A 24,829-nucleotide genomic window follows, 5' to 3' on the forward strand; every position below is an offset into this window, starting at 1 on the left:
GAAAGAAAGAAAACATTTTCTTAAAAAAGAAAGTCTGATTACTTGAAATGGATTCCTGGGAGCCATATGGTAGAAGGAGAGAATCTACTCCACAGTGTCCTCTGACCTCCACATGCACACCGTGGCACAACAGGGCACTTCCACATACACACACACACACACACACACACACACACACACACACACACACACAAATAAATAATGCAATAAAAAAGAAATAAATTTCTTCATCTAAACTGTTTTACTCTTGTTACTTAGCATGAAAAATATGAAGATATTATTACATCTCTGAATTACTCATATAAATATTTATTTTATGAGATGCCCAAGGGGAAAAGTTCCTACTCACTGATACCATCACAGTGGCCCCATGGAAAAGAAAAGAAATGGGCTGATGTAATCTTGGAGCTGGTCCCAAATACCTCCCGAAAATGAAGGAATAAATAAAATAGACATTATTGTAAAGTTCAAGTGAGACCTATATTCATCAAGGTTGCTTTGAAAGGATGGAAGCTTTCTATACAAGAACGCGTGTCCTCAGGTAATACTCCTTCCAGTTAAACCAAGAGGCCAGCGGGAGGTGAGGTTGAATCAGCCTCACCTATGGACTGTGGGAGCAATAACCTCTCAGTCCTCTAGAAGAAGAGCCCCCCCCAAAGTCTCAGCACCACTGTGAAGTCTCCACACGCATTCACTCAAACAGCTAATATAGACTCTTGACACATAACTAACCTATCCGCTGAGAGAAAGCCTGAAGTTGCTGTAGGTTTCTCCTTGTGCGTATATCTGTGGTGTCGGTGACAGAACCCAGGGCCTCATGAAAGCTAGGCCAGTATCTATCGCTAAGCTACAGTCCCAGACCACCTTCCACCTTCCACCTTCCTTTCAAATTTTCTCGGAATTACGGTTATTTATTTGTGTATGTACTTTGTGTGAGTGTTTCGTCACGTGCCATGTAGAGGCCACAAGACAGTATTTGAGTCAGCGCTTTCCTTTAACTGTCTGGGATGGAGCCCATATAGTTAAGACTGTCAGGCTTGGGCAAAGCACTTTTCCTGATTAATCCATCGCACCAGGTCACTGCTCCATCCCTGAGCAGAAAGGAAGACTGGGAATGACAAAGGAAGATGTTCTCTTTTGTTTCCAGTGGTGGGTGCATTTGTTTTGGATTTTATTAGTTTATTTGTTTATTTAGAGAGTTTCACTCTACAGCTCAAGTTGGCCTCAAACTCATGACAATCCTGTGCCTTGGCCCCAGAGAGCTGGAATTACAGGAACAGGCCATCACATCCAGCTAACAAACAGATGCGTTGTTCAAGATGTGTTCAAGTCACTTCTATGACTTGTGAGCCTTTGAGAGCCATTTAAACTTAAACAGATCCTACAAGCATCTTGTACCTGTGTTTTTCTTCACTGGCACTCAAACTCCAGGATAAATAGCAGAATTAGGAACTGCAAGAGATGGCCCAGTGCTCAAGAACACTGGCTGCTCTTCCAGAGGACCCAGGTTCAATTCCCAGCACCCACATGACAGCTCACAATCTTCTGTAACTCCAGTTCCAGGGCATCTGATGCCCTCTTCTGGCCTTTGCACCAAAGTGGTATACAGATATACGCACAGAAAACATATACACACACACACACACACACACACACACACACACACACACACACACACACACAAACACACACACACACACACACATATACACGAGGGAGAGAGATAAAGAGAGAGAGACAGACAGACAGACACAGAGAGACAGAGAGACAGACAGATATTAAGGGCAGAGAGATACAAGCAAATCTTTAAACTTGTGAAGACACAAATGTGCAAATAGCACATTAGACATTAGTTTTCTTGATTAAAACAAAACAAAATCCCCTTCATTAGAATGTGTTTTGCTTGGGGAGTTTATAAACCCAACAACCAACATAAGTAAATTAAAATTGTGCACTTAATGGTAATTATGTTTACAGTATGCTACTCTAAATCCCTGCTTGGTCTCAAGAGTTTTACCCGACTAACTCATGTTTCTTCAAAGAGATCAGAATCATAGACATTGTCAGGTTTAATCTGATTTTCAAACTAAATTCAAGCAAAAATCAAAATCTAAAATTACCGAAGAAAATCAGAATTCTTTTTATGAGATTTTTTTGGGGGGAATAGTGTATTCCTGTTTCATGCAGAGCAAAGGGCTAGCCACCCACAATGAAACCTGTTACAGATATGTTTTCTGTCTATATTATAAATGTCCTGGGTTTTGTGGATTTGGGGCCATAAACCTGTTACACAAAGTTATTTCTTTATTTTTTTTCCATTTAACCGTCTTATAAATCCACTTGTCTCCTGTTGGAACTCCTTGGATATTATTAAGTTTCACAGAATGAAACAATACACCATGTTTGTTTCCATTGGCTCTGGCCTTCACTTCCAACAGTGAGCATTTGAGTGACGAGTCCCAAAAAGGGCCCTCAAGAGAGGATTAATCTGCATCCCAGTGATAAAAATCTTCTGTCTCTTCATCCCATCCTTCGCTCTCAGAGTATTATTGCTGGCAGATGGCCTCCGCTTGATCAAACACCGAGCAAAAGCCCTACTGTTTCTCCAAATGCGTAGGTACGTCATCAAGTTTCTGAACGTAGATCATGGCTGTTTTATCCCAGGTGTCTCACATCTGGAGCTAATCCTGCAGTGACCACAACTATAAAGCGGAGAGGAGCCTTTGCCAACTTTTCCTCCAAGCATGCTGTAAAGCGCTCAATAAGAGCCTGGCCTCGGAATGTGGAAGCTGTTAATCTTTAGGAAGAGAGAAGGCAGTTTACCTCAACAGGGCTTCCCTTCCCCGGCATGGTAGAAACTCCACCCACATTTGCTTTGTCACCCATGAAGAATGCTATCCTTCCTCGACACACTTTCAAGCACAATAATGTAGCTGTAGACCCAGAAATCTTATTCCATTGTTGTTGGTAAGCGCTATGATATTGATACTGATGTACTGATGAGCTTGTCGGGGACTCTGCTGATTCAACATAACTATCATTTTCTGTGGTCAGTCATCCTGGACCACAGACAGGTGGAAAACAGCATACCCCACCAGCAGTGATAGAGTTTGGCACTCCAATTCAAGCAACTCCATAACCATGGCAAATACCACTGAGTTCTGAACCAGCCATTAAAAACCAGAGCCAAGGCCTGAGAGGTTACCAAGACTCACAGGAAGGGCCAATTTTTACTTTCCTTCACTCTTTTTATTCCCAATCAGTGAACTATTGAAGAGTTAAAAGAACCTAAGCTACAAAACAATAGAGTGGGGATATGTGTGAATACATATAAATCATAACACACATATGCACACGCACCAGTTTACCAAATCCCTAAAGCATTACAGCTTCACTGTGACTAAAGATGAAACATTTGAAAATGACCTCCAGTAATCCTTCTGTGGCTCTAGGATTTCTCATGTATAATTAACTCTCAGAGATGAAGGTTTTTGAAATTCCTCTTCACATCTTACTTTTGAGGGGGGTAGATACAACTGCCATACCACGTCAGTAAATGTGGCTGGCATTTTTGCAAATCATCAGTATTTTGAAGGCAATTGGTATCAACACATACACGCGTCCAATATCGGCCAGCCACGAGCAGGTCAACAGAAGCGACATGTGACTGAAGAAGATTCAGGAGAACCAGGATTCCATGAGCAACCTTGAGATTGAAGATGTGGGAGGACAGCAATCTCCAACAGCGGGTGAGAGGAAAACTTCCTCTCTCCATTTTCCTGTGTGGTATCTAATCTCTGGGTTCTCATTTCCTCAGGGATCTGATAATTATGGAATTCTAAATAAAGTGTCATCTTTCTAGAAACAAATCCATGAGCAGAAAAGCCCCCATCAACTTACAGATGTTTCCCAAAGCGCCTGCTGATTATTTTCAAGTGTTGAACCCACAAACCATATGGAATGCTCTTTGGAAGCCTTCTTTATCCCATGAGGGGTGAGGAGTGTATGTGTGTGTGTGTGTGTGTGTGTGTGTGTGTGTGTGTGTGTGTGTGTGTGTGTGTGTTTCAAAATAAGATTAAGGAGAAATACGAGAGGGGCTGGAGAGATGGCTTGTAGATTGAGAGCACTGGCTGTCCTTCCAGAAGACCCAGGTTTGGTTCCCAGCATCCACATAACAGCTCACAACTGTCTGTAACTCCAGGGCCAGAGGACCCGGTGCCTTCTTCTGACTGCTGTGAGCACCAGGCAAGCAAGTGATCTACAGACATGTATGCAAGCAAAATATGCACACACACAAAATACTTTCTTTTAAAAAGAAGAAATACAAAATTGACATAATATGAAATTGACAGTAGTGTGACCACAAATTGTCTTTTCGCTGCCCATTTAATGTTGAAACTTCGATCTGGCCAATGCTGTGATATAAATATGAAAATATATGTATATTTGTCTATACAAGTCAACAAAATTATATTTACATTCCATATCACATATTTTACATCAACAGGACAGCTACATTCCCTATTATATTCTGGGCGTCTCTCTCTTTGTAATAGAATTTAAAATTCCACTTTTATTCTTTATATGATCCTTATGATAACACAAAGGCAAACTCATGAAAATAAAGAAAAATCTATGGATCGTTAACTAAGCCTCCATGTGCATAACTAAGCCTAAACTTATCTACTAATGAAGTAATGCTGTGCAAGAGTTTAATTTCAATACTTCACAGCCTACCAAGAATTAGATATTTCCACTTTTACGGGAAAGAAGAAGAAGAAGAAGAAGAAGAAGAAGAAGAAGAAGAAGAAGAAGAAGAAGAAGAAGAAGAAGAAGAAGAAATACCCATCTTCAACATTCTGCTTGTTTCAATTATTCAGGGCAACCCAGGCTGATAATTACACAGTCCCCAGTTGCTGAGTAAAAGCGATGCTTAATTAGCCAGCAGGAAAGGTCGATTAAGATCCAGCAGGGCACCTCGTGAGGGTCTCTCGCACTCCTGCAGGGAATAGATTCTGGCTGTGCCCTTCCAAAGGCTGGAATTCCTCGAGTCTAAGAGGTTTCCACCGGTTTTGAAAGTAGAAGCTAAGAACGATCGGCTATGCAAATTAGATCCCGGCCCTAACCCTGCAGCTGTAGTTTTAGAGTGCTTAGCTCCAGGGTTTGGAATCACACTGTCACGTGGGTGGCGAAGGACAGAGGAACACTCACCCTGCCGAAGCTTGGTCAGTCGCCACCTTCCAAGAAAAATCGGTCAGGAAATGGATTGGAAAGGAAATTTTGATTTCTTCTTCCCCTAAGGAAGCGCATGTTCCCAGTATCTATTAGCTGCCCACATTCTAAGATGTGCGGATGAGATTAGAGCGCCTTGTTTTAAAAACTTAACGAGCACAATGTTCCTACCCAGTCTGAGACTAATACACGCCAGTGCGATCAAAGAATCAACCAACCAGGCCCGCTTTTCACTTTTCTATTGCGGAAAGGGATATGAAAGGAAAGTCAGCACCGAAAACAGGGAGTTCTCTTCTACTCCTAACACCTTCTCACTAGGTGACTGACCCAAGCCTGGGTCCCGATCTCACCATCATGTTTCTGCCGTTGTCAGACACAAAGGTGTTCTATAAAGACTAACATAAAACGCAAAGCCAAAATCAGCCCGATTATTTTAAGGCAATTACCAAAACGTGCTTATATTGGTAAACTTCAACATACTCACCTACTTCCAAATTGATTCCTAAATTTCTGCCAAGTCTGAAAACCTGTGGCAGGTGCACGTCACTGTTAACTTATACTGTGGTAAAGGAGATTTTTCCTGAAAAAGCATAATGAGGCTGGCTGATACAAACCTGGATTTGATCTGCTGGAAGCCCCGGAGAATGTGGTCTCTCTGGTCCTGAGCACTGGCACTGAGGTTCTCATTCCGCAAGCCCTCCGCCAGGAAGTCTTCAGCATCTAAAGGAAAAGAAAAAGTGATCAACAGAAGACGGTGAGAGGAGAGAAGAAAATCTGAACGATTAGACAATGAATGTGGTTTCTTGTGTAAACCTTTATGGCTACACAATATGAAACATGAACGGGCTAAAAGTGGCATATACTTAATAACAGCCAGGATGCTAAATTCCTATTAGGTGCAGCTCGCCGTGGTAAAGAATAACTAAGATTTCATGCATCTCTACAAGTGACAAGTTCTAACAATCCAAGACCTTGCTGCAAATCTAGAAAGCTGCTGCAGACATTAACCCCAAGAGATAACTGTTTTTGAAACCATTTTTTAAAGCAGTGCTTACATACTTGATGGTCGCTGACGGCAGAGCATGGATTGTCAATTTCATAAACATGTAAATATTACAAATAAGTCACAGAAGGTCACAGACCAATGAGAGTAGAGGAGAAGTCCCAGTAATTGCAGTTGAAATAAAAAATAGAGCTGAACGGCAAAATCAAGAACAAAAAGAGGGCAGGCATGCAGAGGAGAACCATTAATTAGCAGATACATCATCAATGGAAGTGACAATACAGCCAAGAGAAGGAGCCACATGGAAAAGAAAAATGCATCCAAGAGAGGGAGATTGCAATTAATGTGAATGTACATTATGAAATAGGAACATGATGGAAATGCACACTATGAAACAAATCTCATTATGGTGAAGGAAGAAATTTGAAGGTACACAAATTTTCGAAGACAAAATACATCGATAGCAATTACGATTGCCAGAAATATGAACTACATACTTTACTCTTCATAATATGTTTATCATCCCTAAAAAGCATATAAATAATATAGTTAAAACTCTCTGCCTCCAAAATAATCGTACCCACACTATGAAGCTGTATCACATATACCACTAAAATAATTCGATATACTTACACAGTTGGGTTATGTAAGTACATCTAAACATTTGTTTTACACTCGCACTACTCAATAATAGCAAACAGAAAAGTCCTATAACCATCACCAGGACTTCTGATGAGATACAAAGCCCCGGAGATGGAAGTTCTCATAAAGAATCACCACGAACATCGAAACCCTGAATCACATCGATTGTAGATGTCATTTAATGGGTTCCTCCAGGGGGCTTTGAATGCTAAAAGAACAAGAAAATGGGAAGTTGAATTAACAGGAAAAACAAACAAACAAACAAACCAACCAAAAAACAAGCGGCATCTGAGACTCCATTAATGCAATATGTCATATTAATAGAAGGGCAAAAATACACAGTCATCTCAAGAGCTACAGAAAAGTCATTTGACAGAATCCAGCAGTGCCTCACAATAAACACACTCAACATAACTAGGAAAAGAAGGAAACTTCTTCAGCCTGAGAAACAGCTTCTACATAAAACCAACTACTAGGGGCTGGAGGTATAATTCATTGGCATGGCCTGCTGAGCATGTGTGAGAACCAACACAACAAACAAAACGATTTACTTTTTTATTTTTATTTTTTGGTTTTTCGAGACAGGGTTTCTCTGTGTAGTTTTGGTGCCTGTCCTGGATCTTGTTCTGTAGAACGGGCTGGCCTCGAACTCACAGAGATCTGCCTGGTTCTGCCTCCCGAATGCTGGGATTAAAGGCGTGCGCCACCGTCACCCGGCTACAAAACAGTTTTCAAAGATCCCACAGCTAACTTTGTATTTAATTGTGAAAGACTGGATGCTTCCCTCCCTGTTCTAAAGATCACAAACAACAATGGGGCTGTCACCACTTACATTCAGTACTGTCTTAGAGATACTAGCCAGGGCAATTAGACAAGAAAATGAAGTTTAAACATCCAGATTGGGAAGAACAAAGTAAAACTGTCTAATTTGCATCTGATGGGATCTTCTACGCAGAAAACCCTAAGGTTCACTGAAAATCCATTAGAAGCAGCACATTTATAAGGTATAAAGCTAATGTGCAAGAATCAGCTGTATTTTGACACTGATTTGGGGGATGTTCATTTTTCTGTGCTTGGGATCAAATCCAGGGTCTTGCCTGTGCTGGGCAAGTATTCCATCCCTGAGCCACTAGCTTCAACTGTATCAGCAATAAACAATCCAAAAATAAAGTTAAAAAATATAAATTTTAAATAATTTAAGAATAAGCTTGCCAAAAGAAAAAGGAAGAGGAGGAGGAGGAGGAGGAGGAGGAGGAGGAGGAGGAGGAGAGAAGAAGAAGAAGAAGAAGAAGAAGAAGAAGAAGAAGAAGAAGAAGAAGAAGAAGAAGAAGTTGTTTTGTTTGCCAGGTTTGCAGGACTGAAGAGATAGTTCAGTAGGTAAAATGCTTGTCACACAGACACGAAGACCTGAGCTTGATCCCCAGAACCAATGTAAAAAAGCTGAGTGTGATGTCCTGCAGTTAATGTCCAGTGCTGGGGAGTGAAAACAAGAAGATCCCTGGAATTGCTGACCAGCCAGGCTAGCCAAATTGGTGAGCTCCAGGACACTGGGAGACTGTGGGGGTTGGGGTGGTGCCTAATTTTAAGAGACAAAGAAATATTTTAAAATATTTTTATTATTTTTAATCATGTGCAGGTGTGTATGTGCACATGTGTGCAAGTGGCCAGAGGTGTCAGATCTCCCAGGACCTGGAGGCACAGGTGGTTGTGAGCCACCCAATGCAGTTGCTGGGAACTAAGTCCTTTGCAAGAGCAGTATGTGTTCTTAAACACTGAGCCATATCTCCAACTCTGTAACAAGATACTTTACAAACTTGGTTTCAAGTACTTCTGATTTTTTTAAATTTGTGCTTACCCCTTTAAAAGGCTGGTTTCAAAAATGGGTACCGTGTAAGTAAAATAAATTGTCATGCACATAAACTGGAAAACCTCAATAAGACAGTTTACTGACAAAAAAAAAAAAAAAAAAAAAAAAAAAAAGAAGAGTAAATAAATTCCCAGGCCAGTGTATGGCTCAGTGGAAGAATGTGTGCTTAGCACATGTAAGACCCTGAGTCCGATCCTCAGAACAGGATAATACAAAGAAAAGAAAATCTAGGAACATTCTGGTGAAGCTGCCAAAAAGCCACAATAAAGAGAAAATTTTCAAAGCAGCCAGAGAAAATGACCCATCACCTACAGTAGAATGGCGATAAGAATGAGGCTTGGACTTTCATCCAAGCAGTGGAGGCAGGGAGACACTGGGATGATGCTCGAGAGTACTGAAAGGAAAAAATAAAAAATAACCAAATTCTATACCCGGTGATGTGGTGGTATTTTACTTGTACTGAAATGTGATTTTAATTGTATGTTAATAAATAAAGTTGCCTGGGGGTCAGAGCTATTAGAGCCATAGCAAGTGCGTGTCGGCGGTGGCACACGCCTTTAAGGACCTGGAGGGCGGCACATACAGGCAGTGACGAGGCAGTCACGTGTTTGAGTTTACAACCAATGAGAAGGCAGAACAGCTAGACTATATAAAGACATACACACAGGAAGTAGGTCCCTTTCGGAGAGCTCTCTTGACTGAAGAGGATCGCTGAAGCAGGAAGGGTGAGGCTCTTAGCTCTGACCTCTTGGCTTTCTTCTCTAAATTGGCTCTGTGTTTCTTATTTAATAAGACGGTTGGTTACATCTACATTTGGCGCCCAATGTGGGGCCAAAAAAAGGGGAAGTACTATGGGATGGTCTGTATGTCAAATGTGTTGCTGATTGGTCAATAAATAAATCACTGATTGGCCCGTGGCCAGGCAGGAAGTATAGGCAGGACAAGGAGGAGAATAGAGCTGGGAAGTGGAAGGCTGAGTCAGAGAGACACTGCCAGCCGCCACGATGACATGTGAAGATGCCGGTAAGCCACGAGCCACGTGGCAAGGTACAGATTAATGGAAATAGATTAATTTAAGCTGTAAGAACAGTTAGCAAGAAGCCTGCCACAGCCATACAGTTTGTAACCAATATAAGTCTCTGTGTTTACTTGGTCGGGTCTGAGCGGCTGTGGGACTGGCAGGTGAGAGAGATTTGTCTTGATTGTGGGCCAGGCAGGAAAACTCTAGCTACACGGTGACATCAAAAGATGAAGACCAGGTCTTGCTAGGAAAGCTGCACAAAAGGGACCCTGAAGGGAGTTCATCTCGCCCAAGACAAGTGACCCCAGAAACAGCCCGAGAGGAGGGCCAAAGTGCTAACAATACGGGCCTGTCTGAGACATCCTCATGCTTAATGTTCTCAAAAGACAATGGGCGGTTTCATGCACAGCTCGCCACACTCTACTGCACAGTTTATCACCTACATACAAGCAAAAATCTGTCCCAAAAACCTAGTGTCACAACAGCACACAGGGCAGGGAAAACAGTAGACGAAACCCTACTAATGATCCAATATTAACCCTGAATGGATCACCACCACCACCCTCAAAGCAGACAGAGATAACTAACAATCAGGATGTGTGGGAAAGCCCTAGGGAAACCTACTCTTTTGTAAGCCTCCTTTAAAATAGACACACACACACACACACACACACACACACACACACACATGCCTGGTGGGGAGAGTATATGGGGTTCTCCAACATGGGGGGATGCTGTACCTCCCAGAAGCTGCAGGTTGCCAAATAAAAAGCCCAGGGCCCCGTGTAGATTACCACATCAAGCTATTGGTGGGGGGGCAGGTTCCGAAGACCCTCAAAACAATGTAACCTGTTGCCTTTGCACTAGGTTGCCTATCAGAACTTGACAGTAAGGCCCTACTGCTGAACACATCATACACTTTATCACAGAGTTTGGAGAAATGAAGCTGGTACTGTCCTGGAAGTGTCCTACTTGCTGGCTAGTTTTCATAGTATGAGAAGTTTTACCAGCTGTGAAGGTTGAGAGCTAGTGATGATCAGCCTGGCAAGATAAGCCTGTGGTACAATAGTGAGTGGTATGAATGTTATAGGGTAATCAACCATTTTTTATTAATTGGATTTGAGTCTTGCTCCTTAGGAGAAACTCATGCCTGATACAAAAATCTAGCCAAAACCCTATGATGAGGGAGCTTCATAGGCCCTAGGGATGAATCTACTATGATTTTACTAAACGGACATATGCCTTCTAAATATATCTCTATATCCATAGATGAGTGCAACTCTCAGACCTCATCAGAGAAGCTTTTTGGTACAGACAACTGTTGTGGGATAATGCTTTTGTACACTGGTTTAATAAAACACTGATTGGCCAGTAGTCAGGCAGGAAGTATAGGTGGGATAAGCAGATAAGGAGAATTCTGGGAAGAAGAAGGCTGAGTCAGGAGATGCCAGCCCACTGTCCAGGGAGCAGCATGTAAGCACACAGGTAAAGCCACAGAACACATGGGGACATACAGATTAACAAAAATGGGCTGGGTTTAAGTGTAAGAGCTAGTCAGAAGTAAGCCTGAGCTAATGGCCGAGCAGTTTTAATTAATATAAGCCTCTGTGTGTTTACTTGGGTCTGAGCAGCTGCAGACCAGGTAGGACACAGAAAAACTCCAGCTATAGACAACAGCAGTTAATGCAGAGACTCACAACTGGCCAAAGTGAAGAGAACGGGTGTCTTTGGAGTGCTCAGAAATAAAGAAGACATTTGTATCACACTGCCCTCCCCTCGATGCTCAGGAAACATTGTGGGATAGAAGACCAAAGGGCGGAAGAGTCACAGGGTAAAACAGAGTCTTCTGAACATGCCGAGACCCTTGCCCCAGGAGCTCACAACAGTTGCACAAGACCAAGACAGTCAACACTCCAGCATGGACGGGGAGGGGCAGACCAGCACCCATCCCTAGTTGATGGCTTCTGGGGGAGGAAGAGTCAGTTAGGGGTGTGGTCCCCCTGGTAGACTAACCAGGATCCAGGGGATGGTCCCATACCCATGAGTGTATGGCTAGCACATTGGACTTGGTGAAGAGGACATGAAGTTGAATGGGGTGTAGCAGATCTGAGAGAGGTTGGAGTGGGAAGAAGATAGTGAATATGATCAAAAACATTGCATGAATCTATGAGATTCTCAAGGAATGAATACAAATATTAAAAACTGTAGACTCAATTATATGTTGTCTACAAGGAACACACTTTAATGTAAAAACCCAGAAAGGCTGAAAGAACGGAAACTAATAAATGACACAAACAGAAGGAATAAGGAAGACAGAAGTGATGCATTAATATTGGGCAAAGTAGTCTTCAAACGGGAAAACACCAGTGATAAAGAAGGCTATTTCAAAATGACAGAAGGGCCGCGTCACTGGGAGAGATAACAGTTACACAAGAGTATGAGCCCAGTAACTGAGCTTCGTAGAACAGCACAGCCCATGGCTCTCTCCCTCCCTTCAGTGCCCCGATGAACCTAGGAACTTGCGTGTTCTAGGCCGGTGCTCTCCTGCTGGCTCATATCCTTCGCTCTATTTAGTCTTGATAAAAATTTAAAATAGGGGCTGGAGAGATGGCTAGGTGGGTAAAGGGCTTAGTGTTCAAGCACGAGGAGCGGGCGTCAACTTTCGGCACAGCAAGTAAAACCTGGGCACAGCAATGCCGGTAACACAATACCTGTAACCCCAAAGCTGGGTGTGAGGGGCGGAGACAGGTGAATCCCAGGGGCTTGCTGGCCAGCCAGTCTAGCCAATTCATGAACTCCAAGTCCAGTGGAAAACCCTGCCTCAAAAACTAAGGTAGAGGATAAGAGAAAAAGATATGGGACATGACTTTTGTCCCCTCCCACACTCACACATTGATATATGTGGGTGAATACACACACACACACACACACACACACACACACACACACACACACACACACACAAACTGAAATGTCTGTAGAAACTTTATTCATAATTGCCGAAGATTGCAAGCAACCGAGATAATCCCTCAATTTGTATAAAGAAATGATGCCACAGCCGTACAATGGCATCTCATTTGGTGTTAAAAAGAAATGAACAGAATCCCGCAGGATGGCTCAGCGGGTTAAGGATCTGCCACTGAGCTTGACAATCTGTGTTCAATCCCCAGGACCCACACATGGCGGAAGGAGAGAACTGACTCTCACACATTGTCCTCTGACCTCCATATATGTGCCTCTTCCCACCACACACATACACGCGCGTACACACACACACACACACACACACACACACAAATAAATAAATAAATTTTAAGAGTTCTATGGATGGCAAGAGGTTCACAAGGGTGGGTGGGGAGGAAAAGGTGAAGCATGGGGGCTTTTCAGAGCACTGAAGCTATTAGTGCCTGACCCCATAAAACAGGATACACGGTTGTCAAAACCAACAGATTCCACAGCACAGAGACTGAGTCCTTAATGGCCATGTCTTAGTAGAGTTACTATTGCTGGGAGGCAGCGCCATGACCAGGAGCAACTCAGAGAGGAAAGGGGTTATTCAGCTTTCATGTCCACATCACCATTCATCATGGAAGGAAGTCAGGACAGGAACTCAAACAGGGCAGGAACCTGCAGGACAGGAGCTGATGCAGAGGCCATGGAAGAATGCTGCTTACTGGCTTGCTCCCCATAGCTTGCTCAGCCTGCTTTCTTACAGAACCTAGGACCACCAGCCCAGGGCGGCCCCATCTACAATGGGCTGTGCCCTCCCCCATCAATCACTAATTAAGAAAATGCCCTACAGCTGGATTTTTTTTTTTTTTTGAGACAGGGTTTCTCTGTATAGTTTTGGTGCCTGTCCTGGATCTCACTCTGTAGACCAGGCTGGCCTCGAACTCACAGAGATCCACCTGCCTCTGCCTCCCGAGTGCTGGAGGCTTGCACCACTGCCCGGCCCTACAGCTGGATCTTATAGAGGCATTTTCTCAATTGAGGTTCCCTCTATCAGATGGCCCTAGCCAGCACAGCCTACAAACATCAAACATCAATTAGGTTGGGAGAGCTTAAATGTAGACTGTCATAAAATAACCCAAGCGTCCTACAGATGGATGGAATAACCTCATTGGAGGAAAGGAGGAAAGGAGTTGATGTAAGTAGCTTCAGAAATGAAGTGTCAGTAAAATGGCCATCTGCAGCCTACTGCCAACATCTTAGTTTCATTGTTCTCTCTCTCTCTCTCTCTCTCTCTCTCTCTCTCTCTCTCTCTCTCTCTCTCTCTCTCTGTGTGTGTGTGTGTGTGTGTGTGTGTGTGTGTGTGTGTGTGTGTACTGCACACTCACATGAATGCTAGAGAAAGAACTCAAGCCAGCCAGGGATACAGGGTAAGACCTTGTCTCAAAAAAAAAAACCAAAAAAACCCTGAATAACAACAAATTAATCTTGAATTATAACCCAGATTATAAAAAATATCCTTAAATCCATAAGTAATATATATATATGTAATTAAAGAAAGTAATAAATGAGAGATAGGGGGCAGAGCTCTAGTGTAGAATTCAAAGTCATCTGTGTAGACATTCTGCCTCTCAAGGAAACATACCTCCCAGTCCTTAGGTGTGGGCTGGACACATTCACTTTCTTCCAAAAGGCTGCAGAATGGCAAGGGGAAATAAAGCGACTCCACAGCGGAGAAACTTGACACCAGCCAGGTGTTCATGGTTCAAATCAACCATCATAAATCACACCGACAGTGTGGACCCTTGGTGGAATGTGATGAAAATAATACTTTTGTGATCTTCCTCCCGCAAGCCTGTAACGAAGTCTAATCATGAGAAGAACGAGACACATTCTAACAGGGGGTCATACTGCCATATACCTGACCAGCACTCCTCACAAGGTAACATTCATCAAAAACAAGGGGACTGTGGGAGATAGTCACAGCTGAGAGGCACCCAAGAAGACTTGACTGTATCCTGGATAGGATCCTGAGATGGGAAAAGGGCATTAGGTATAAAACTAGGAAAACCGAATGAACTATGGGTTTTAGGGGGTATGTGATGATGCCGGTTCATTAGTTATAACCAAAGCGCCTGTCATGATTAATCTTGGGTGTCAGCTTGACCACACCTGGAATCAAGGACTAAAACCCAAGCAGCTGGCCTGCCTGTGAGGGACTGTCCTGATCTCATCGTTTGAGGTGGAAAGACCCTCTCGAAATCAGGATCATTTGATCAGAAGACCCACCCTCATCTGGGCCACACCTGCCTGTGGCAGCCCACATAAGAGGACCTGGAAGAAGGAAGCTTTTGGGGTTTGCCTGAAAGTTCATCTATCCAGCAGCGAAGGAATTCCTTCACTGGTAGAACTTCTTCAGCATTTCAACCCACACCCAAGATCAGCTGAGATACCCAGCTTCATGGACTGAACAACTCCTGGATTCTTGGCCCTTCTGGTGGCAAAGTCCATGGTTGGACTAACCAGACCTTAGCGTGTAAACCATTCTAATAAAGTTCCTTTTCATAGAAATAGATCCATCCTGCCAGCTCTGTTCCTCCGGAGAACCCTGACTAGTTCAGTACCACACTGATGTAAACTATTCCAATCGGGAAGCTGGAGGAAGAGAAGGGTCACGAGAACTCTGCATCATCTGCTCGGTATTTATATAAACCTAAACTTTCTACAAAAATTCAATTAGTAAAAGCGGTAAACCATACAATCTGAATGTTTTATATCTGATTGGTTTAAAAAACCAAAACAGGACCGGTGAGACAAGTAAAAACACTAGCTGCTGCTAAGCCTGAAGAGCGGAGTTCAACTCCTAGGTCCCTCATGGTGGATGGAGAGAATCAACTCCGACAAGTTTTCTTCAGATACACACACAAACACACACATACACACACACACACAATAAATAAATAAATAAATAAAGTAATAAAGTAATAAAGTAATAAATAAATAAAGTAATAAATAAATAAAGTAATAAATAAATAAAGTAATAAAGTAATTAGAAGATTAAGTTAAAGTATTAGGTTCGGTGCATTCGTTTTCGAGTTATTGCCACCCGCTGGTTGGGCGCTGTGATCAGCGTGAGGACATCAGCAGAGGTCACCACCAGGTGGTGGAATGGCAGCTATTCTTACCATCCTCATATTATTAATATTTCTAGATGTGTGTATATTTCTCAGTTATGTGTTTCAGAATTATAAAAAATAATAAAAAAAATCAGCATGAACCCTGAGGTGCTCACGGTTTGGAGACGCTTTACAGTCCATTCCCTACCCTTCCTGGCTTTCACATCGTCCTTAACAGGGAAGATTCCAACGGGCAGGTGCAGGAGGTGGGCAGCAAAGATGATCCTGTGTTTGGATCTGGTAGCACAGGCCTGTGATCCCAGCTACTCAGGAAGCTGGGGCAGGAGGATGGAAAGTGAAGACCAGCCTTTGCAATTCAGTGATGGCCTGTCTCCAAATGAAACCACCAAAGGCACTGGGGATATTACTCAATGGTAGGGCACTTACCTACCGTGCCCAGGCCTGGGTTCAGTCCCAAGTAGTGCAATAATGGTGATGATGATGATGATGATGATGACAAAGAAATCTCATGTGATGTGGTAGGTTAAACTGTTCACTTTCTTCTTGTAGAACATACACGTATATACACTCATCATACACACACACACACACACACACACACACACACACACACACACACACACATTGTCATTGAATTTTCCTCCTAAATTCTTCCCGCACCCAGTTTTATTGATATAGAGTTGACAACTATCCTTACTAAATTCTTATAAGTAAAATATCTTCATACCCCATATGTTGAAACGCACCGGCGGGCTAGCACTGCGGCCCTGGTGAGACCGCTAAGGACCAGCTGCTTCTTTGCTTAGAATTTGTCCTGTTTTAGTTTTCCTTCGGGTTAATTACGTGAAAGCCTTTCCTCTCGATAGGAAGGAGCCAAGTGTTCGTTTCTTTACCTGCAGTTAACATCTTCTCAGAGGAGCCAAAAGACACAGAGGTGGCCTCTTCCATCCATCTCATTGTTGATTTAGAGTCCGCTCTACAGACACCCCCCCGCCCAAGTTTCTAGATGAACTATGTAGCCGCAAAAACCCCGAAGTCAGAAGGAGGAGCTACATGCGGGTTAAGCCATCCTGCAATGCCCCACCTCTCTCTAGTCACAATTCTGTTAGTAGTTTTTCCCATTAAGTAGACAACGGATTTGCTGACAAGAGCTGTTGGTGGGGAATATAGCTCAGGGGTAGAATGCTTGCCTGGTACGTGAGCAAGGTCCTGGATCTGATGTTTGGCATTCGAAAACAACAACAAACAGCAAAAAGAAAACAAGCCCTCTTCCTCTACAGACACCGTGTTCTGTCAGATCGGGATGCCTTGAGGTCCCTGTAATTGCAATATTCAGTGTCAAAATGGAGGATGAGACGCTTATGGGGTCTGCCCACGGTTGCCTTCAGCCAGGGAGTGAGCAGTACCACATGATGGTCAAGTCCTCAGGCGGAAAAGATGCCAGTCGCCTGCTGTAAATCAAACCACACCCAAATGCTCCTACTCTTCATCACGTAGTCAATGAGCATGGAGAAAACGAGCAGGATGGATCTAGCGAAGGATAGACACTCCGATGCACAGTTAGAATTATGACAGGAGCCACCAAAAAAGGAAGTGACGGCTGCAGGAGTGACATTCACAAATGTCTCTGGAGGTCCCGGATCACAGAGAAGGAGCTAAACAAGGTCAGGAGGGAAAACAGTGGTGGCAATGATCATCTGGAAGGCACGCTCACAAACGCACAGTATTTTTGTACTATAAGTAACACATGATAACTTTAAATCTCCTATTTAAAAGGTAAACACAGCTTTGGCAAAGATGCATGTTCCCATTAAAATGCATACCTGCCCTAAAAGGAGAAAGCCCTCAGGTTCCAGATGTCTGTGCAAGGAAGTCAGAACGGGGGTGGAGGGGGCGGGGGCGGGGGAACACTGCGACAAGGGACTAGAAAGCATCTACAACACTGGAGACACAATACGGTCCTGTCCCTGCAAATACCCACGATAGCTCTAAGGCTGCCGGCTTTGCGGGGCCAGGGCCTCCCGGTTCATGGCTGGTAAGAGTTTCTGATGTTTCCCCCAAATTCTCCGACCTTGTCCCTGTCCAAGGTTACTATTTTGTTTACTTGGAGAAGAATGACATCTTGAGGGTTACATTTTTTTTCTAATGACTGAAAGATAAATGTGGCTTCTTTCTGTTTTCTCAATAATGCTCCTGACACTCTAGGGGGAAAATACTTAAGCCAGAGCTGCTAACAGTTGCAAATGTTTTTTGTTGATATATGTTTCTAAAACTCAAAAGTTTGCTTCAATCAACCTTTTATTTGGAGGCAAGATGAATGAGGCAGCGCTGTTGAAAACAATTCCACCAACCAAATACCAATAAAAGTGTTCCTGGAGGGGATATTGTGCGAAGTATTTGAACTACTAAAGCAGAACTCACATTTCTGAGAAGAATAATGGATGCATTCCTGCCTGTAACTGGCACTGCACCCAAGAAAATATTTGAGGTGTTGTTTTGTTTGTTTGTTTTTGTCTGTGGGTAAAAGGATTAACATAGGTTAAAATGTTCATTTCAATTAATTAATTGAGTTAATCCCGTAGACTCACTGGCTAGTAGTCCAGGTTTCTTGAATTGTTCTAAGAAGTCCCCATATTATCTGCAAATACTGTTTAAACATAAATGGCTGTCCTAGGTGGGCTGGACCACAGAAATGGCCGGCTTCTCTAGCTGCATTGAGTTAATCCCTGTTTTGCTTCCACAACCCTTGGCTGATTTTGCCGTCATGCCCTGCCCTTCCCCAGGCTCTTCCGTTTATCACCACGTCCCCACATCTTTCCACACTTATTGCCCACACTTACTGTATTAGAAGGGCACACTGTGTGGACAGTTTTGTATACTGTATTCATCCATCCAGTTTTTAACTTGTCTGTGAGCATTTGCTTAGGTCACCTCTATAGTCTGAATGCCTGTGTCTCCCCCAAATCCACATGCTGAAACACAGTCACCAACATGGTAGTATTAAAAGGTGGGGCCTTTGGGAGGTGATTGACTGTCCTGATGGAGGTCAGAGACTTTATAAAAAAGAGGCCCAGGGTCATGACTTGTCCTTTTTACCATGAAAGAACACAGAAAGTGTCACCTCTGAAACACCAAGCAGACCCTCACCAGACATCAAATCCGACAATGTCTTGGTCTAAACTTCCTAGTCTGTAAAACCATGAAAAATAAATACGTGTTGCTTATAAATGGCTAGTAGCATTTTGTTAGAGCAGCACAAACGGCCTAAGACAATTATTAAATGTTGTTCCCCCTGCCTTCAAGGGGCTTAGAAGTTACACATTTTAGCACTTTATTGAGTCTGCTTTACCCTTATGACTTAAAGAGGAATGCAACCCTGTCCCTCAAGTCAACAATAGTAATGAGTTGGTGTCTTTTGGCTCTTTCTGTCGATGTGAAGATTTCTAACCGAGAAAATTATCACTGTTTTATTATATACGTTATAGTTCAAGAATTTGACAAGTGTGCATTTGTATAGCATTTCAAAATCACAGCTATAATAATATGTTTCCGGCCTCCCTTGTTGATTGGTTCCTTTTTGTATCCTGGGATTCTTTCTTGGACTCTTCATTTTGCCTTGGATATTGAAACTGTGCTGTCTAGTACGGTGGCCACTAACTACATGTGGCTATTTAGATTTACGTTAAAAAAAAAACAAGCTGGCAATTGGTGATATATTCCTTTAATCCCAGAACTCAGGGGGTAGAGACAGGAAGACGAGGGAGTCCAAGGCCAGCCTCAGCTACATAGTGGGGCCAGTCTGGTCTATATGCAGTCCTGTCTCAAAAGAAACACAAGGTAGACTTCTTTGGGCTGGGAATGTAGCTCAGTTGGTCGAGTGCTTGCCTAGCGTGCCTGAAGGACTGGGTTTGGTCCCAAGCACCGGATAAATGGGGTGTGGTAGCACGCATCTGTAATCCTAACACTCAGGAGGTGGAGGCAGGAGGATGAAAATATCAAGGTCTGACAGAAAGATTGTTTTTTCTTTCTGCCCAAGGTTGGGAGAAGTGCTATGAAACAATGTCTCCTCGTGGAGACACAGCAGAAGGACCACAAATTCACAACAGCTATGGTTGTCTGCACAAGTTCAAGCCAGTCAAAACTCCGCCCTGGGGGGAGGTGCTCCCAGGGCTCCACCCCTGGCTGAGGAGCGATTGGTTGTTGATGACTGCTAGGGGAGGGAGAGTCCATTTTCTTCACAGGTGTGACCCCTGGTAGGTTGACCACGACCACCCCCCCCACCCCACCCCACCCGCGTTTATACTGTCATGCTGGGGTGTGTGTGTGTGTGTGTGTGTGTGTGTGTGTGTGTGTGTGTGTGTGTGTGTGTCCTGATCCCTATTGGCCCCTGGTGTGCTCGTTATGGTTTTATATCCAATCTCCATGTATTCTCTCCTCACCACTCTCCGATCCGTAATGTTTCGCCTCATGTACGTGATCAATAACTTTGGGGATATCATTGAGCTTTTGAGTGAGGACATTTCTCAGCATCTGTTCTGGTTCAGGAGGACATTTCTCAGCACGTCCCCTCATGCTGCAGAGTATTTCTTTTTTAATTTTAGCATTTTCTCGTGAGTCCTGTATGTGATGTGCTGTATCCTGTGTCCACTTCGTCCACAATCCAGTCTTGACAGTCGATTTCTTCCTACCTGCTTGATCTTACATCTCAGTCTCCTCATCCATAAAGGAAGATATTCACAGTACCTGTCTCATGGAATGATATGAAGATTAAACAGTAGATATCTGAAAATTAGTTAAAACAATATGTAGAATGTATTAAGCATCATATATGTGCCTGGTAATTAAAACGAAGAAAAAAATAATATGGAACTTTCTCTCCCTCTTTCCTGTCATTTTAAAAATGTAACAAACAAAAGAGATGGGGGGAATAACTTTTCATTTTAAAAACGTAGAACTAATTAGAAAATACTATTTTTAACCAGGCATGGAGTACACGCCCTTCATCCCAGCACTTGGAACAAATCTCTCTATAGCAAGGTTAACAGAGCCCTCCCCCTCATACATGCTTAATCATATAAGAACAGATTAATACAGAATTTTTAAATGCCACCTCGAAGATTCTACAAAGCAAAATTTTAAGTGAAATATCGGAATGGAAAAACTGTGTGTTTGGGAATCTGTAGAGGTGTAGGACATTCGGTGGACTGCAGGCTAGATAACAGCAAAGACATGGGGCAAACTTCTCTCCTTCCTATAAAGTTTCTCATAGAAATCATTCAGAGGCTCTAAAGCAGAGGTTCTCAACCGGTGGGTCGAGACCCCTCTGGGGTTTCTGATGGGGGGAATCTCTTTCTGTATGCTGCGAAAATATGTTGCTCTGATTGGTTGATAAATAAAGTCATTTGACCTATGGCAAGGCAGCTTAGAGGCAGACAGAAAATCCAAACAGATAGACGGGAAGAGGAAGGCAGAGTCGGGACTCCCCAGCCAGACTCAGAGGAAGCAAGATGACAAGGTAGAACTGGGAAAAGGTACCAAGCCACATTGTTAAACAAAAATAAGAATTATGGGTTAATTTAAGTGAAAGAGCTAATCAGTAATAAGCCTGAGCTAATGGCCATGCTGTTATAATTAAAATAAGCCTCTGTGTGTTTACTTGGGGGACTCAAGTGGGAGAGATTTGTCCAGACTGCCGGCAGGCTGGGATACAGGAAAACTTCCAACTACAGGTGTCAAACAATCTTTTCTATAGATTCCCAAACTGCATGTCAGATATTTACATTGCAATCCACAACAGTAGCAAAATTACAATTATGGAGTGGCAAAGAAATGATTTTATGGTTAGGGGTCACCCCACCGTGAAGAATTGTATTAAAGGGTCACAGTATTAGGGAAGTTGAGACCCACTGATCTAAAGGATGGATGGGGACCTTGAAAGAGTCCTTATAAGTCTCCCCTCCTGCAGAAAAGCAAGGATGGACCAACAAGATAAGCAAAGTCGTGCTTGCAAATTTTCACAAGGCAAGGAAGCTGGGGGCAGGGTGTGGGTGTGGCCGGTTATTTGAACTTCATTCTGAGAACAGTGTAGACGTTAGAACTACCCAGACCTCTGAACTCTTGGTGAGAACTTCCTCCTGGGGAAACCCACAGCTCCCCTCCAATCCCAGGTCGGTTTCAAGGAGCAGGCTTCTCAGAGTCCCACTCCTTACAGGTCCCACGCGTCTACACACTCTCTGTCCTGGTTATCTAGGCTTACAACAGCTGGTGCCAACCAGGATCCTTCTGAGGTTTTGACAATATCTAGGGACTTTTGATTGTCACCACTGGCGAGATTGCTTCTGGCACCCAGTGAGTGGAAGTGAGGATGCTGCTGAACTTCTAGAACACAGAGGACAGCCCCAACCGCGAAGACTTTTCCAGCTCAAACTGTCAGTAGTTTCGAGGTTGAGAAATCCTGGTTTAGACTTATCTTCTTCCTCAGTTTCCACAAAACACTATTCACGTGACAGGCCTGTGAATGCAGAAGACATCACTGGCTGGAGATGCTGGCAGTGCAGGGAACGTGAGGGAACATGAGGGGAATTTGCATAGCAGTCATTCAAAGGATTTCCTCATTCCTAAGCACCTTGCACCTCTGTTAGCGGAGCATGTACCCTCTAGCCCTCCGTCTGATTTAGTTCCAAGACTTTTGCTTTCTTCACATTTTCTGCCTTTCTCCTATGCAGGACAAAATCAAAAGACATTTTGTTCCTGGCTAGTAGTTGCAGCCTAACTATCTGTTTGGTTGTTTCAGCCTTCAGAACATAACAAAAGTGTTTTTCCAGCGGGGATGGGGGTATGTGGGGGTAGAGGCTCACGTTGTTAATTTCAGCACTCAGGAAGCAGGGACCGGTGGACCTCTTTGAGTTCAAGGACAGCCTGGTCCACAGAGTGAGACGTTGTCTCTAATAATACTAGTGATTATGGTAATGATAATAATAGCAATAATGATGATGTTATTACCTCAACAGTGACAGTTCATTTCCTAAGAGAGAGTCTAGAACTAGCTATTAAGATGATATTTTTAACTAATTTCATTAAGCATAGTACGCAAGCAGTTTTTAATCATTTTAAATATAGGAAAAGATATGTTTTAATCTTACCGTCACCTGAGGATCTTAACATGTTGATGTAGCCATCAAAGATCTAATTTTTTTCATGCTATAAGCCATTACACCCTATAGAAATCTTATAATTTCTGCAACATTTGTTCATATTTATTTCCCTTGTATTTCCAAATTCGTTGCTTGATTTTCTGGTCTGTCAATGCTGCATTATAGGCTAGGTGAATATAGCCGCTGGCTATAAACAGTCCCACTGTTTAATCTTACATTTGGCTTGCATAGGAGACATGGGACAGACCTAGCTCGGGAACAGAACAGTCTTAGCATTCAAACAGCAAGTCTTTTCTGAAGATCAATGACTCTGACAGGATAATTTATGAAATGTGTAAATTCTCATCTCGAGGAGCTGAGGAGATGGCTCAGTGGGTAAGAGTGCTTGCTGCACAGGCGTAGGGTTATGAGTTCAAATCCTAGCACTGAGTTAAAAACAAAACAAAACAAAACAAAACAGCCTGCTGTGGCCATGCATGTATATTTGTAACATCAGCACTAGAACCGGGGAGTGAGAACAAGAAGACCACTGGGGCTTCCTGTCCTCTAGCCTAGCTCCAAGTACAGTGAGAGACTCTGCCTCAAAGGAATAGAGTGGAGAGAGACAGCAGAGTACTCAACATCTTCCTCTACTCTCTGCAGACACACCTGCATGTATACGTGGTGCATACAACACACACACACACACACACACACACACACACACACACACACACACACACACACAACACACACACTTCTCATCTTGGATGTTTTCATAACATTGTTGACATTCTAATATTAGTATGTTATGGAAAAATAACGTGTTAAATCACATAATAGGAGTTTTACTAAGACATATTCAGTAGTAGATATTTGTATTTATACTTAAACTGTGTAATAGTTTGAATCAATTAAGATATTATGTATTATAACTCAAGTGTTTGAACATGATGTGGGATACCTAAATAACCGTGGAAAACATCTGACTCCAGCTGGAAAGATAGTTCAGTAGTAAAGAATTCAAACTGTCCCTGCTCTTGCAAAGGATCCATGTTCACATCTCAGCACCCAGGTCGGGTGGCTCACAGCTGCCTATAACTCCAGTTATAACTCTTCTGGCCTCTGTGAGTACCTGCACATGCCCCTTACAGATACACACACACACACACACACACACACACACACACACACACACACACACACAGAAACTGTCTTTAAAAATATATGTAACTCGAGTTCGAGGCCAGCCTGGTCTCCAAAGTGAGTTCCAGGAAAGGCGCAAAGCTACACAGAGAAATCCTGTCTCGAAAAACAAAACAAAACAAATATATGTAACTCTATTGATTATTTTTTTTTTGGTCCTGGTGATTTTATTTGCCAGACACTTGTTCTACCACTGAGCTATATCCCCAGGTCCCTAACTGGACATTTTACCCTGTTTAGAAAGGTTTCCTCTTGTTTCTGCTGTGCTTTGTGTTAAATGCTAGCTGCTCCTGAGGTTCCAGGTGATTCTTCTATCTCTGCCTGCTGTCTTGTGGTAGGAGTGCTGGGATTGCAGATGTGAGCCTCTGCATCTGGCTTTTTTTTTTTTTAAGAATTATTTATTATGTATACAGTGTTCTGCCTGCATGCCAGAAGAGGGCACCATATCTCATTATAGATGGTTGTGAGCCACCATGTGGTTGCTGGGAATTGAATTCAGGACCTCTGGAAGAGCAGTCAGTGCTCTTAACCTCTGAGCCATCTCTCCAGCCCCATCGGACCCCCACCCCTTTTTTTTAATGTGAGTTCCTAGAATCAAACCCAGTTGATCACTAGGCTTGCAGAGCAACTGATCCATCT

General features: G+C 43.1%; 1 protein-coding gene across 2 annotated transcripts in view; it reads right to left on the minus strand.

Moving 5' to 3' along the window:
* Positions 1 to 24,829, minus strand: part of Skap1 (src kinase associated phosphoprotein 1) — a 300,844-nt gene that overhangs the window by 266,609 nt on the left and 9,406 nt on the right. For both annotated transcript variants that reach the window (XM_052758935.1, XM_052758934.1), the window contains exon 2: positions 5,847 to 5,952. In XM_052758935.1, the coding sequence (XP_052614895.1) occupies positions 5,847 to 5,952 (106 nt within the window). The remainder of the gene's footprint in view (positions 1 to 5,846; positions 5,953 to 24,829) is intronic.

This window comes from Peromyscus californicus, unplaced genomic scaffold (assembly GCF_007827085.1).
Source record: "Peromyscus californicus insignis strain IS unplaced genomic scaffold, ASM782708v3 Scaffold_3__1_contigs__length_106647218, whole genome shotgun sequence".
NCBI lineage: Eukaryota > Metazoa > Chordata > Mammalia > Rodentia > Cricetidae > Peromyscus > Peromyscus californicus.